This window comes from Zeugodacus cucurbitae, chromosome 2 (assembly GCF_028554725.1).
Source record: "Zeugodacus cucurbitae isolate PBARC_wt_2022May chromosome 2, idZeuCucr1.2, whole genome shotgun sequence".
Classification (NCBI taxonomy): domain Eukaryota; kingdom Metazoa; phylum Arthropoda; class Insecta; order Diptera; family Tephritidae; genus Zeugodacus; species Zeugodacus cucurbitae.
This window is the reverse complement of record NC_071667.1, coordinates 80,379,045-80,395,252: the sequence shown is the minus strand read 5'-3', so window position 1 is coordinate 80,395,252 and position 16,208 is coordinate 80,379,045. Positions and strand designations below refer to the sequence as shown.

The 16,208-nt window shown below is 36.7% G+C and overlaps 2 protein-coding genes across 4 annotated transcripts in view; one reads left to right on the top strand and one right to left on the bottom strand.

Moving 5' to 3' along the window:
* LOC105220666 (homeotic protein proboscipedia) overlaps positions 1-14,874 on the bottom strand; it is a 61,572-nt gene extending 46,698 nt beyond the window's left edge. For 2 of the 3 annotated variants that reach the window (XM_029045859.2, XM_054225938.1), the window contains exons 1-2: positions 14,565-14,873; positions 8,855-9,592 (exon numbers count right to left, since the gene is read on the bottom strand). In XM_029045859.2, coding sequence (XP_028901692.1) covers positions 8,855-9,380 — 526 coding nt within the window. In that variant the 5' untranslated portion in view covers positions 9,381-9,592; positions 14,565-14,873. Of the gene's footprint in view, positions 1-8,854; positions 9,593-14,564 lie in introns of all 3 variants that reach the window. The other variant, XM_054225939.1, reaches the window with a different exon arrangement.
* The window catches only part of LOC105220669 (holocytochrome c-type synthase), a 130,441-nt gene that overhangs the window by 30,579 nt on the left and 83,654 nt on the right, over positions 1-16,208 (top strand). The gene's annotated exons all lie outside the window — the stretch shown is intronic.

Genomic DNA, 16,208 nt, shown 5'->3' with positions numbered 1-16,208 from the left:
AAGCAACGAAGTGACAGTGTGGAGTAGCAAGATATTCTTCCAAATCTAGTCAGGTTCAGGTTCTGTATGAAAAGCAACGATCTCATACTTGAACATACCATCAACCTACTAATATTAAAAATGTACAACCATCTAATTATAATCAGCAACGAAATAAATGAAATGAAGAGAATTATTAAACTTATCTCGTTATGAAGAACTAAAAAATTCATCTTACTTGCTTTATGGTTAACCGAAATCATTCCTACTACCCATTCACTACAAGAATATTCACTTTCTAAAACTGTAAATCCGCTGAAGTTCGTGCTTAACCACTTAATGTTAACAAATCACTTAAGAAACGATGTTCTCACATTGCTCACTTACGAAATTAAGTAGTAAGCAGTGACAGTGGCAAGCCAAGTGTAGAGCCTGGAGAGAGAGTGCAGTAAACATAAAAGTAAATCGTGTACAAATTGAAAATTATTTCAGATTTGATATTTTTTTCTTCATTTACGGTTATTACACTAAACGTTTCGCTACAAAAGCTAACAACAATATGCAGGCGGTGACGCTCGTAAAATTCAACGACAATGATGCGCGCCAGCGGGACGATGGCAAACGCGAGTCACCAAAGCTGGTGGAGAGTGTCCATCCGCGCGCTGGCTGGACGCACCAAGTGCCAAATAATAAAATGCACGGAATGTTTGTGGTAAACTCCACTTAATGCTAACGAAGTGTGGGTTTAAGTCCCGCACTGCCGGAGAATGGAAGCGCCCGCGGACGAAGGTTGCTTAAGACTACTATTTAAATAAACTCGACTACTGTGCATTTTGGGAGTGGAGTAAGCAATAGAACAACAACAGCAGCAGTATATGCAAACAGTAAACGGACAAAGGACCAAAGTTTGTTTATTTCATTTTTTTTTTTGAAATTTTTATCGTCACCACGCTTAACGCAATGTGATCCGCGGCGATTAAGTGTGGTTTCTGTGTCATTGCCATTGGAGTGAGTTATATAAACGCGGCTGCACGCCAAAAACCGCGAGAACTCTATTCACTAAGGGTGACCCCACCTCTGTCATCCGACGCAATGTAGTGTAATTTACACAGAAGGCACTAAAAAGCGAAAAGAAATGTTATACAAAAATGTGAAAATGCGGGGAATGCGTTGCTGCCAGCTCCAAGCGCTATTTAAAATTTAATCGTGAACAAATATTTTCATTTCCAAAGAATTTTTTTTGTACATTTCAGAATTTTTTTTATTTTTCGAAGTTGGCTCCTTTTAGTTAAATGAAAAGGAATGAGCATAAAATTAAATCGATATTTGTGTGGCTTATTATGAGCGCCAGGAGAGAGTGGTGACTTCGTATACTTAACGAGCGCTGGTTACTTAAATGCATTTTGAAGGTCAATTTTAGAACGCAAACGATCGATTAGCTTTTATTTTAAGCACCGAACTTTCAAACCTATTTACATATATATATATATTTATTTGTATTCACTAACACAGTAAAAAGTGAAAATCCAAACTTTTCCAATTTTCTAAATGAGTTCATTATCAATTACGGTCGGTCGCTTTTCGAAAAACGTCGCTTAACCACTTAAACAGCCCAATTCCCGGCACTCGCTAAATGAGCATTTGTATACAAAGTAGCGGCAGGAAAAAAAACAGCGAGACATTATTTTTCATAATTTTGTAGATAAACAAAAATTATTATTGAAGTGCACAGCTTGGCTTAAAATAATGACAAATCACCGTGTAGATAAAAATTAAGCGAAAAAATGAAGCACGACGGAGCTGTAGCAACACTGGGCCAAAGCAACCATAACTAATTGTAACAGATTTTTCTATATCCAAACCACCGTCTGCGGCGCAAAACGCGTACATCCACACGCTTGTAAACGGCATTGCTAACCTCAAAAAGCGCGAGATTTGTAGGAAAATAACACGAAAATAACAAATAGCAAATAACCCTTAAAAACCACAAAATCATGGCCGCCACCATTTGCCTCGAAGTTGCAGCCGCTTGCCGTCGTCGCGCCCTTTTCAGACCACATGCCAATTATGTCCTTTTGTGCACGTCTTAAGCCGTTACAAAAGTGAGTCAAAAGAAGCTACTGCATATTGTTGAGAAAAATTAAAGTCGAATGTGGCCTATGGCGGGACACTTATCTCCACAATGAAGTCGTAACAATTAATTGCGCGACCTTAACAATTCACTGACTCCATTTTCATTTTTTTGTTTTTGTGTTTTTTTTTTCTTTTGATTGTTATTACTTTCAAACAATATTTGCCAAGGCACATTGTTGGCGGTTCTATGTGAGCTCAAGCGAGTTTTGCGGTAACTCGCGAGCTGATTTGCGCCGTAATTAGCCAAGTTATTTGACGTGCTCCATTAATTTAATGTACTGCAACATGCTTTTTACGAGCTTGCGCGCTTTTCAAGTTCATCTTAAAGGGTTTTATGAAATTATGAAATTATGTGATTAAGTGTCATCTCTTCTCAGTTACTGTAAATTGTTATTATGCATAATTTTTTGTGAAGTAGGCACACATTTTTCGACGCAAATCGTCATTAATGCACGTAAATTGAAATGTTCGATTCATTCTCCTGTCAGAATTGCATTTCATTTACGGATTTTAATGATTTTTTTATGTAAAATTTTGTTGTTATGCAAATGTTATATGATTTTATAGAAGAATGAAACATACGTCATTTTGATTTTATTATTTAAAATTAGTGGATGAATATCAGCAACGTAAGTAAAATCATGTATTACTTTTTTGTTATCGGCTTCTATTGTTTTATCACCCTGATAACTATAAAAAAACCTTTGTAAAAGGTAAAAACCAACTCAAAGCTAACAAAACGAAAGAATATTTTATTGTTTTCTAATCAAAAACAAAAGATCAAATATATTGAAGTTAAAGTGAAAAAGTCAACTCTGATCAACCGCTAGCACTTGCGCAGTCTCAAGATCCTTCTGGCCTAAAAGGAAACGCAAGAGGTCTGGGAGCTTTTCGACATCAGCAAAGTTCACGTCTCCTTGGTCAAAGGGATTCTAATTCAAACTATTAGATCCTTAGCGGATGCTAGCTGTAGAAGTTATCTGGAAGATGACGAGGCGGAATCATCTCATATCTCCCTTTTTTAAACAACAGCGCAAACTAGCGGATATAGAAGTGATAAATCTTTGTAGATTTCTAGTAGGTTCAAAGCGCTTTGTCGAACCTTAATATCTAATAATTTAATAGTGGCTTCGCAACGGACTGTCTAAGTCTGTTTCACTCTGCGTAATAGCTATATAACCTAAACCCAGCAAAAAAACATTCAAGAAACAATTAATCCAATTCTATTGATAAATCAGTTGATTGGTGTGAAGTCAAATAACGAATTTTATCAATTATCTTTGGTAATAGTCTTATTGGTAATACTCTTATATCGTGAAAACATTTCTACACACCCATAAAAAAAAAACTAAGTCACATAGGATGGTATACGAGACTAATTATTATTATTTATTGAGTCAAAGACAAGACCTAAAATTTTGGCCATGATGACGAAATAGCAAAAAAAGAATAGACTGTCTGGAAACACCTAGCCTCTTGGGACCCATATGTAAAGATAGAGACCATTGAACATAGAAAAATATCACTTAAATGCATCTGCTGTGATATACACAGTCCTTTACGTATAATACATTCGTATATGTTTATTTATTGAACCTCCTTACAAAATCGAGTGTCCAAAAATTCATCTATGAAAATCGAGATTTACATATTTAAAAATATTTTATATAATTTTAGTTTTTGGCGATTTAATAAAAAACTCATTAAAACCGAACATAATTCCATAAAAAATATGTGTCTACATAGATTTCGATGTGAAATACTTTTGAAGGCTGAAGTCAAGTTCGACAATCATATGCAAAAACATCACAACCAGAGTGTACTCGTACATGCAAATACACACTCTTCAACTCGTAGTAAATCACAATGTAAATCTGACATGAAAAAATCGCTGAATGAATTCAACTGTAAAGGTTAGAATTGTAAACGTGCAAATGACTCATCATAAATAAAATTAATAAAATACTCGTAACAAGCAGTGAAGACGAAGTTGTTGCGACTTCATTGAGAAAAAGTGTACCGCATCAACATAAATATTATGATAAATGGTTTGTTATAATCATAATCCGCAGGGGGTGGATTTAAAAGCGCGCGCCGGATTCTTTTTTTTCCACTCTCCCTCACTTTACAAACAGGCAGGCACTACAAACACAGCCACACGAATATACGGACGTGCCTATAAGTGTTGGTATAGACGAACGGATGATGTTTTGAATGGAGTTGTGGCGGTTAAAGGCCTTTTGTCAGGATATTCAAGCGCTGAGGCGCAGGAGTCGCTACGAAGGGCGGTGATTGAGACTCGCGAGTATGCAACATATGCTCGGTGGGTGGATGCCACAGCTGGCGCTTGATTTGCCGCGCATAAGCACATATAATATTCTTTCGACGGCATATGTATGTCTATATGGAGGTCTTCATGTCCAGTGCCGTTTGCTTACCTTCGCTTGTCCAACAAAAAGGCAATTCGTTATTGTTACTCATATAGATATGTAGATAGAGCATATTGTAATAAATGTTGCTTTCAAAATGTGGGTTAAATATGCAAAAGGCGTATAAATGTTAAACAAAATAATTTTAATTTAACTTGTTGCATTGCATATGAATGTCTATTCGTGCTCATGTACATACACATGTATGTTTGTTTCTAACACTGTTTGGGGATCTACTTGAGTTACGCACGCCTCCTTTACACCATCCTCCGCAAACATACTTAAGTTTATGACCGTGTTTATGTGCTATTTAACGGCTTTTGCTGTTATTTTGGATAATATTCGTGTTAGCGGAGCAGTTTAGGGGAGCAGTAATCAGCTCGTAAATAAGGCTATTCACTCAATGGCTTTCAGTTTCACTTCAAATAAAATTTTGATTTGTAAATTTTATGTCTTAATTTTAGAAGAATATATTGACGAATCCTTCCAAACCGAAATCCTTCGAAACCTCCCAGAATACAGAATTTCTTCAAAATATAATAGAACGAAAAGCCATAGGTATTTAAGACCCCAAACTTCGGTGGCCACCAGGAGTCGTTACTACGTCCAGCTAAGCTTGTGATCTATGTTCTCTGATAAAAATATTTAATTATGTAGTTCGAATATACCTATCGTAACAAACAAAATAGTTTTACTTTTCTAAAAGTGGAAAATGAGGGTTCATCTGTTTTTAACTATGTAGTTGTTTAAAATCCTGATGGTGTTTTCTTCTGATTGTCGCTAGTATACTTTTTTGCACTTCAGATATTTTAAGAGACTTGACAGTTCTTTCACAACCTTGTATTCGTTAACCAAGATAAATAACGTTAATGCCGTTATTGGCATTATGGCGTTTATCATTGAAAAAGACAACGCCAACAGTGCTTACAATGATAACGAAATTAGTTTCAAAATATATTGAGTCAAGCTAGGTATAGCACTATAAACAGACTACTAAAGATTAAGGAGAGATCTCCACAAACTAGAAATCTTCTTAAATGTCTTGCGATCGCGAAAAAATGAGTCAGGAGTCACGTAATGAGTGCTCTGTGTCCCCAAAGAGATAGTATCAAGTCCATCAGCCCGAAACACTATTAAGTTTACTTCACGTGACGGGGTGATCGTCAATATCTTCATCTAAGCTAATCTAATATATGGTAATGCTGATAGTAGAAGATGATTTGAATGGAGTTACTCTAAAGAAAGTATCAAAATAGTATCCTTTGCAGCATCTTGTGCTTCTTTACACAAGTCCAACAATGCTTACAATGATATCGAAATGAGTTACAAAATATATTGAGTCTATAGGATAAACCTTCTCAACTCTTGGTAACCACCGGCAGAGATGGATACAGCAGAATATACACAAAAAATCGCATAAAACCATCCTTTGGTGTCCAACATCTGAAGTCAGGAGGTATCTGTTTGACAAAAGTTACATATGAAACCAAATTCTACTAAGGGACCTTTTGGAGGCCGATTAAGATAGTTTTGTCTCTCCATATACTAACTAACTCCTCTTTAACTCTGTTCGAAAAATCCGCGTTTTTATTGCAGCATGCAACAACAGCTTATGTTCTAAAAGAAAACAAAGGACCAGATTCACATTAATCCACCTACATATATCCAAACATTCCTTTAGACAACTCCGCATGTGTTTATCAACCGCAGTTGTCTACGCACAATGAATTAATTTGACAATATTAACAAATTAAACTGTTGAACGAGCACACACACACACATGCATGCATACATCTAGAGACAGACAGACAGACGTAAGTGTTATAACTTCATGCACTTTGTTAACATCATTTGTAATTTATCCCGCTCAGCAGGCAGTCTGTCCGTCCGTCCGTCCGCAAACACACATTTAGCCACTTTCCGTCGACTGCCGTAAGGTCGCGGCTTGTTGTTGTTTGTGCGTAGGTGAGATCCGGCGTACGCTTTGCCACCACAGCAGCCAAATTCTATGTCAACATGTGTTTGTGCGCCTTTCGTTAAATAAGATATATTGACCCTCTAGTGTGGAGGGCGAACTTGCCATAGGCATAACTGTATATGTATTTGTGAAATTTTTTTTGTTGGTGTTGGAAGCATTCGTGCGTTGGAGACTAGAATAATAAGTTATATGGCGTACTTAAAGGTATTTATTTTAACACACTTCTACTCAATATATTAGTCTTAAATTTTGCAGAAATTTTTTTTGAGGGAAACTCTATGCAATTATTTGCGTAAAGAAGCACATGATGCTGCAACGAATCTTATTTTGATACTTTCTTTAGAGTAGTTTCATTCAAATCATCTTCTACTATTAGCAATTACCATACATTGGTAAGATATTGAGGATCACACTGCGACCTATGGTCTGTTGTGTCCTCGCCTATTTTCACAGTATAAGATTAAACCCCGTCACGTCTAGATTGCTTAATAGTGTTCCGGGGCTGTCGGACTTGATACTATCTCTTTGGGGATACAGAGCACTCATTATGTGTCTCCTGACTCCTTTTTCGAAGACAATCAAGTAGTAGATGCTCGACATTGATTCGCCAAGCAGATTTCTAGTAATATCGAAAATATTTTCGCCCCATAGAAAAAGATTAAATATGATCCATCAACTTTTTTTAAGATATTTCGGGACTTCAAAATTCTGAAAGACTTTTTGAACGATCATTGCTTTATGGTTCATATAATTTTGGTTTTTGGCATTAAATAACTACTATTTTACAGATGCAATAATAAGCAATAAATAAATTCTCGTGTAATTTTACATATTTATACTATATACTCCCATTTAAGAGTAGTGGAAGTAAAAAACTGCATTAAATGCCTCCGGATATGTGAAGAACCAGCGAAATGTGCGCTTCCTAGACACACGATATTTTTTTTTAAATGCTTCTATTTTTTACTTCTTTCATGCACATAACATGCGTTGTTGTAGGCTTTAACTTAACTCCTGCTTCGGATTACAAAACTCAAGCAGCAATGTCAAAATCAACAGTCTCTTTTCCGGCTCCTTTTGCACACCCCAAAGCACCATAGAGCAAAGTAGGGAGACAGCAAAATATTTTGACAAATGAATCCAAATAACAGGTTGCAATCGCACTCGGCCTTTTCCTGCTGCTTGTTTTCCTCTTTTTCCCCTACACATAATGAAGGTTTGAAGATTTGGGTGCTGTGCCAAAGACAGTTAACCGTCGTTCAGACTGGTGTGCACAAGCATTTTCTTCCCATTGAAGAGTTGTTGAAGAATTGAGAATTGTTGCACAGTCGAGCAGCTCGTAAATGCCGGCCGGCCCGTCGGTTACTGTTAGCGGAATGGGCGAATCGCAAGGCGTTGAAAAAACAGCGGACGGACGGTTGGCTTCCATACGTAATTTATTATTTTTTGTGCATATGTAGACTCTATATATGTATGTGTGTTCGTTTTTTAGTGAAGGAATCCTCGCAAGCATATGTTATACAACTACAAAGATCGTTGTTGGTAATTGGCCGACATGTTTCCGTCAAAAAAAGGTAACCGTACCACAGAATAAATACATTGATACAAATATAATTTTAAGAAAGTTAAAAATAAAAAATACGAGTTCATTTCTCACACACGTACAACTCTCACATCGCACATTCTGTGCGCCCGCAAAGTCGGTTCGGGTCGGGGTCGTCGCAGCAGAATTGGACGTTCACCGTCCGCACGGTCGCACAACCTTCATGTGCAACCACGAAAATTGTTACAAATGATCGCAAATAACAGATCTTTTGCCGAATGCCGACGTGCAAGCAACCTCCGCAAACCAAAACGCTGGCAAACTGCGTACAGTCGCTTGGGCAATGGGTTCGGTCAGTTTTCTGGAAGTATTTTAAATATTACATACTTTGACGGTTCATCAAAGATACCGTCCGTTCGTCAGTTACCGCATTGATCTCTAAGCGTGGAGAGGCCACATTTTGTGAACAAATCGATTGTGGCTTAATTCTAGACCAACTGTTTGGTGAAGTTGGGCGCCGGGCACATTTTTAGGCAACTAGTTATCCCACGTATTTGTTGTTGTTGTTTCAGGGTATATTGTACTGATTTCTTGATTGATGGCATGTACATAGGCTAGTCCATGCAACAGTTTTGGTTATGTGTCTACTTGCGTCATACTCAAATATATACATATATGTATGTAGATATATGAGAGTCTAGCCCTCATTGCCAGTTGGCGCTGTTCAGCCACAGCAATTTGATTAAAGTAATTAATCTTTACGCTTTACTTTGCGTGTTACCAAGCACTTACCTTGATTGTTATTATTTTGACTTTTTCGCGATGTCTTCTTCTCCTTCATCCACGGGTACTCGGGCACCGAATCCATGCCGTCCGGCGTCTGTGGCACACCAATACCAACACCGACCGGATATCCGCCGCCACCAACACCAACACCACCACCGACAGGTGTACCCATCTTTGGACTCTCCGGACTCAGATGGTTGAGAAACTCAGCCATGGACGGTTGTGAGTTGATGAAACCCCCCTCGGAGGCGGCCATCCAGTATGCCGTATCGGCAGCGGTCACACGTTTATCACAGTTTGTCGGTCCCATTTTGTTGACGAGCATGGCCGCCGATGGCGGTGGCGGCGGCTGTGGCTGTGGCACTAGAGGCATTTGCGTCGGCGCTGAAACCGACACTGACACCGCCGTCGGTGCCACCGGCACCAATGGCACTATCGTCTGGCCCGTGGACACATGCAGAGCATTCAACGGCGATTCGGATTTGATTTGCGCGCCCATTTGGGGGTCTAAGTTGCTACACACTTCTTGCATTTTTCTACACTAAACACTGGCAAACAGTTGTTGTTAATTGATCGCACTCAGTTACGCAGTTGCTCAGTTATCACAACAATAACACTATAGACACTACACCACATTAAATGTTCGAAGCAGTTCACCATTCATTTATAAATCATCACTTAAATTTCGTGTGCAAACAGCTTAGTTGTTGTTGTATTATTGTTTTTGCCATTGTGCTGCCTCACCTGTAATAGAAGATATAAAAATGGAAAATGCTATAATCATCCAAAATCAATATTTTCGTATAAATGACTAATCTATTTTCGCTATGCCCACACCATGGCATAAGCCCAGCTTGAAGCTGTGTGTGGTGTTATGGACATGTGTATATAATTTGTGTTTTGGCTACTGGTTTCTATTTTGGTAAATGTTTAATGATCGATTTTTTTTACTTGGCTTTAATGTCGATAATAGTAGCTTAATACAGTCATCGGATGTCTCACCCGTTTCGTCTTGGATTAGACAGAGTTGTAAATGGTTTTATTTTTAAATTAATATATATAAGAAAACCAAAGATTTATAGAAATTAAATTTTATAAATCTTTCCCCTTTTTTAACCCAAATTAACTGCATAATTAACAAGTATTAAAAGCATAGGTTAGGCGAACCTAAACATTTAATTCTCTTGGCCATTTTCAATTTAAAGTGGGTACTTAATTAATGTTTTTTTATTAAGTTATCCCTTTAATGGTTTCAAATATCCACTTCAATGTCAATCGAATACGAAAAATTAATAAATTATTTGAATGGTCGCTAGGTGAAGATATGACCATAATCATCCAATTCAGTTCCAAAAAAATCAAATTATATTGTGTTTCGGATAAAATTACCAGAACGGAAAAACTTTCAAATCGGCTACTTAAATGTATTTAATTTTTCCATCGAAGTGTATGGATTTAGGGAGCTTTCGAGTTTTTAATAGCTCTTTTGTATTGGACGATCGTGGTTATAATCCGATCTAAGGTATTTTCTGATTTTATTGTTGACGAAAAACATTCTCCGAGTAATTTTGAGGAATTCTGCCAGACCCTGGCCGAACAAAAATTGGGATCCTACCTGTTTTGGAAATAGATGCAGAGAATAATGTATTTGTTATAAATTAAGTTGTTTATTGAAGATTTATGTTGAAAAATATTCAATAGTTTGGTAATGCTTTCTGATGGACGACGGGAAGAAAATTTGTTTGATATTAGTCGGAAGATGATTTCAAACACAGGTCACAATATAATTCACAATTTCAATTTTTTTGGAAGCTTAAAGGGTTCGAAACAACGGTTTTTAACTTATTCGATTGAATCTGACATTTCACTGCACTTACTTTGTCATCATTGATATCAATAATACTCCATTAACACTGATCTGATGCCTTGCTCACCTTAGCTCACCTAATTTTCATAATTTTAGAGTATTGAAAACATCCAAGAAACGAAACTTTTACGTAAAGGCTGATATCGGTCAATATGTATTCAAGCATATTTTTTATTATTTTATCTTAGTTCATCACAAATACTGTTCACATTATGGCCACTGTTCAATAATAACTAGCACTCTTAAGCTTCAAAATATTTCGTGAATTTAAAAGAGTCAAGCACTCACTAGTTTTATGCAATTTAATATATATTTCATCATTTTCTTCGAAAAATGAAACGCACTCACTAAAATCGAACGCGACAGTGAGTTAGCCATACGGGGCGGCACTTAACAGAATGGCGTATTGTTTACTGAAGCGCAACGAAACCAAGTTGATTCCACCATTATACACAATTACCAACACCAACTACCGTCACACATCACTATGACACCCGTTGTGGCGACTATGACGACGCCCGAACGTACAAGTGCCAAACAAATAGCGCGATACAACAAGCTTAAGTTTTGCGGCGGCCAACGAGTCACAAAGAAACAAAGCTTGCGACAACAACTCACGACGGCATTGGTAACAGGGTTAACTGATACTACACGTACGTACATGGCAATGACAAACCCGATTGTGGAGTATAAGATGTGGAGACAAAATGATTGAAAGCAAAGTGGAGACGTTTGGGGGTGGTTTACGTTGTTTTGGAGACTTGATGTTTTGTTGTAGCCTTGTAGCGACTAACACGAAATGCATACGTCGATCATGTAAAACAACAACTCACGCTGGCTGCAGTTGTCAATGAGTTTATGCAAGTGTCTACAGATAGAGTGTAGAAGGTGATATGAGCTTGCACCCATTTGCTGAATATTTGCGCAACCTGTGCGGAAAATTTTGAGATTGAAATTTTGACGAAAAGAGCTTTTAGTATTGTAGTGAATGAAAATAAAAAAAAAATAAATAACAAGTAAGGAAAGGCTAAGTTCGGGTGTAACCGAACATTTTATACTCTCGCAATTTATTGAAGAAATTTTATTAAGATATTACCTATAATTTCGGCATAAAGTTTAATAGAATAACGAAAATCGTCATATATAGATATGAGGGCTGAGGTAATTCCTGAACCGATTTCATTCAATTTCACCAGCAAGGGACACTATATCCAAAACTATACGCTCACTTAATTTTGCTAAGATATATCACATATTAACCAATACATATATGCGTAATAAAGCCCAACGAATTTTTGAAAAACCTATAATTAGGTATATGGGAGCTAGGAAATGTTGTGACCCGATTTTAATAATTTTTGGAACAGAGACACACTATTGGAAGAAAACAATTTCCTCTGAATTATATTAAATTAGCTGAGAGATTTACCCATATTTTCGGTTAAAATTTAACCTTAGGCGCTGAGTTCAACATGTTCGATATCTGGGGCCTTGAAAATTTATAGTCCGTTTTCGACAATTTTTTCACAAGTGATGCCACAGATCATATACTGTATTTGTGTAAAGTTTTATTTCGCTTTCATCATTTGTTCCTAATGTATATATTATAAAGTGAAGGATTCAGATGGAATTCAAAATTAAGTTATAAAGAACGTAGTCGTGGTTGTGAACCGATTTCATCCATTTTCCACACATGCCATCAGGGTGTCAATAAAATATTATATACCGAATTTCATTGAAACCTGTCGAGTAGTTCCTGAGTTATGGTTTTTGATCCATAAGTGGGCGATGCCACGCCCATTTTCCATTTTGTAAAAAGATCTGATCAGCTTCCTTCTGCTATCATTTATGTGAAATTTTGTGTTTCTGAGGTTTCTCGTTAGTGAGTTAACGTACTTTAAGTCATTTTCAACCTAACCTTTGTATGGGAGGTGGGCGTGGTTGTTATCCGATTTCTTTCATTTTTGGAACACGTGTTCCAAGTTTCAAGATATCTCAATTTTTACTCAAGTTACAGCTTGCACGGACGGACAGACTGACAGACGGACGGACAGACAGACATCCGGATTTGAACTTTACTCGTCATCCTGATCACTTTGGTATATATAACCCTATATCTAACTCGTTTAGTTTTAGCGCTTACAAACAACCGTTAAGTGGACAAAACTATAATACTCTCTTTAGCAACTTTTGTTGCGAGAGTATAAAAATTTCCCTCCAAAACAAATCCTCTTTGAATGATAAATATTTATGGCGATGAGTTGATCTCAATAGCTTGAATGTGAGAGCAAATTCCCAAGAATAAGAGTCTCAATTAGATATATGTCGGACAGTTTTTCGTAAGAGTAATTGGTTTAGCTATTAGAGAACTCTTCCAATTGTATCAAATCAATGATAAAAAAGGTGAGAAAATAATTCAAAAAAGTGAAACATTATAGAGGATGCGTTTAAATGGAGTAATTTCATATTATGCTTTCGACTTTACATTTTTTTATACTGAAAATATTATAAATTCAATTCCTAAGAAAGATCTATTTCTTATCAATTTGCTCAATAACCAACATTTCAGAGACACTCATAGGCCATTCAGATTAAAACATATATTGCTTTACATTTTTAAAATTTATATTTAAATTATATATTTTGCCCACTACTGTTATTAAATTTACCAATCAATGCATTTAAAAACCCCCATTACTTGCCATTTCCTACAGGGCAAGTCGAAAAATGCAATTGAAATTTGTATGAAGTTGCCACAAGGCTGCAATGCACTTCAATGTTGCTATTTCGTTTTCCCACGGCAACCGTCATACGCGCTGCTTTCTCTTTCTATCACATGCTAAAGAAAGTGCTCACTTGCTGAAGAACCGCATCACGCACACACACACACGTGTATGACTATGTGCAAACCGGTTCAACTGGTAAAGACAACAATGGTGGATGATATTTTGTTATTCGTTGCTGTTGTTATTGTTTACTTCTTTTCCATTACGTTTGGTTCTTGCTACTGGTGTTGTTTTTATTATTATGTTTTTGGAGAGTTACACATGTTTACATATTGTAGAATTTATCGTTTTGATTGTGCACCGTCCGCGTTAGTGTTTTGATAACCTTTCTTTCATATTTCTTGTTCAAAACCAATTGGTATGTCCTCACAGAGGTTTATAGAAATGGTGACAGTTTGGCGATATGAAGTCTCTACCTTTCAGTCTTTACTTAAAAACTTTCTCGCAAAATTTAATATGTACAAATATAAAATAAACAGTGGAACTTCCATAACTCGAACTCTTGAAGTGGCAATAGAAGTCAAATTTCATACAAACTCTTATAACATAAAATCCCTCTAATTCGAAGTTTTTTTGTGGATTATGGTGATTCAAGTTAGGTAAGTTCAACTGTAGTTCAAACTAAAAATGTCTAAAAATTAAAAAAAAATGTTATTTTTTGATATTTCTCATCAAAGTATAGAAATGGTCTTGGAAAACCTGGTTCCAAAACCATAGAAAGTATGGCAATCCAACAAGACATGATCAGCTGATTCGAGGAAATCTTGGAGCATAGTTTATAGAACTACATATCTTGATATTGTTTCTTCAGAGTTTCATCTTTTATTATTGTTGTTGTAGTCCGCCAATTGGAGTTTCTTACAGGTTCTACAAAAAATACACCAACTAGGTCTTTGAAATACAAATCTGTATAGCTCTTGAGTCAAAATCACGTTTTCATCAACACCACAACAACATTGTATTTAACTATGTGTAAAATACAGAATCAATAACTACATATACGCACATACATTTGTATTTGTAATACATTTAACATTTTTATTTAACTTTCAGAATTTCTTACATTTTTTTAAAACAACCGCATCACTTCCAATTTATTTACAACACAATTTATTTAAAAACTTTTATTTGTTATTGTAATTTTTCGGAGTTCCACTAGCGAACGGTATTTCCGTTATAATATGTTATATAGTTTCCGTACAAATCGCATACACGAATGCTGATTTTATATAAGCCAAGCCGTTATCTAACACAAAACTATCCGCAACTGCTGACTTGCAGGCAAACGAGTACTATTCTATCCAATCGCACCGGACGCACTAAGCGCCACTTCATACATGCTGCATTCACATCGCCCAGCCAACAATAAAATCAACAAAACCAACCACTGAAATGCCGTTGTGGGGAGTGGCTTTCATGTGGCAGTTGCCATCCATCATTTTGGTATCCACCGAGGCGAACATTAGCAGCCGGACATGCGCAGTGCCGCCATGCTTACATTCACCACTGGAGGAGGAGTTTGCTGCCTTCAACCACATCAAACAGCGCCGACGCCAGACCAAACTGTAAAACAACAACATGTGCGCTGCGAAAACTCTCCACTCTTGCGATTGGCTGTTCGCCTGTGTGCGTAGTGTATTTTTTATTGTTTGTGGCTTTGTCGCGCTGTTCATTGTGGCTTTGTGGCAGCGGCGTTGCTGTCGTGCTGTTGTTGTGTATGTTGATTTTATGTGTTGGCATTTTAGTTTATACGCTTCGCAATTTTTTACATTTCATATTTATTTGATTTTTCCCTCAATTTCAGTTTTTACTCTCTCGCGATTTGTTGTTTTGCTTGTTTGTTGGCGCTTACTTATGCCTGCCTGTACATATGTTATTTCGATATTTCGCGGGCATTTTTGACATTTCGCTTTATGCCACACATTCCTCAGCTCGCTTTCCAGTTTGCTCAGACTTTTTCAGTTCCACCGTCCGTCGTGCCCCGCCTCCTGCCTATGTTATCTTTCACCCTGTCAATCATTGTGGCAATGCTTTTTGTTGGACTCTTCACTTTTGACCATATTAGTTTTTATTGCTGTTATTGCTGTGCGCTCGCTTGGCATTGTCGTTCTCCTCTTTGCACTTTTAATGCGTTCACCACAGCAGATAGCGTAGCCAAACAGCAGTTTATTTCAAGTCAAAGTTTTTTTCCGAGTTGCAGTGAAATCAAAACAAAAGTTTTCGCAGAACTTTGCGAAGTTTTGAAATAATAAATTGACACATTTAAAAGTTCGAAAGGGGGAAATGAATAAAGTTGGGCAAAGCACATAAATTGCATATTGTCGATTCGCAGTGCTAAACTAATCATTTATGGAATACTTGATCTTCTATAAATAAGCGGCTTTATGTACATACAATATAATGTAAATGGTGTTTTATATCGTTATGTACACGTAAATGTGCACACACATACATATGTAATTGTGTATGTAAGTACGAGGTTTGTTTATTAAAAAACTGTCGTTAATTTAGAAATGTGAATAAAATAACAGATCGTTCATCATTGAATTTTCCTAAAACACTATATTAAATTTTTTGTTAAATTCCATTAAAAAGTAGATCGTTTCTTGCATTTTGAAAGCTCGCGATAATGATCCTTTGGTTTGGAAGTCTATCCACTATTTCTAGTAAAATTTCAATACTGGAGACACATTAAAAAAATATTCAT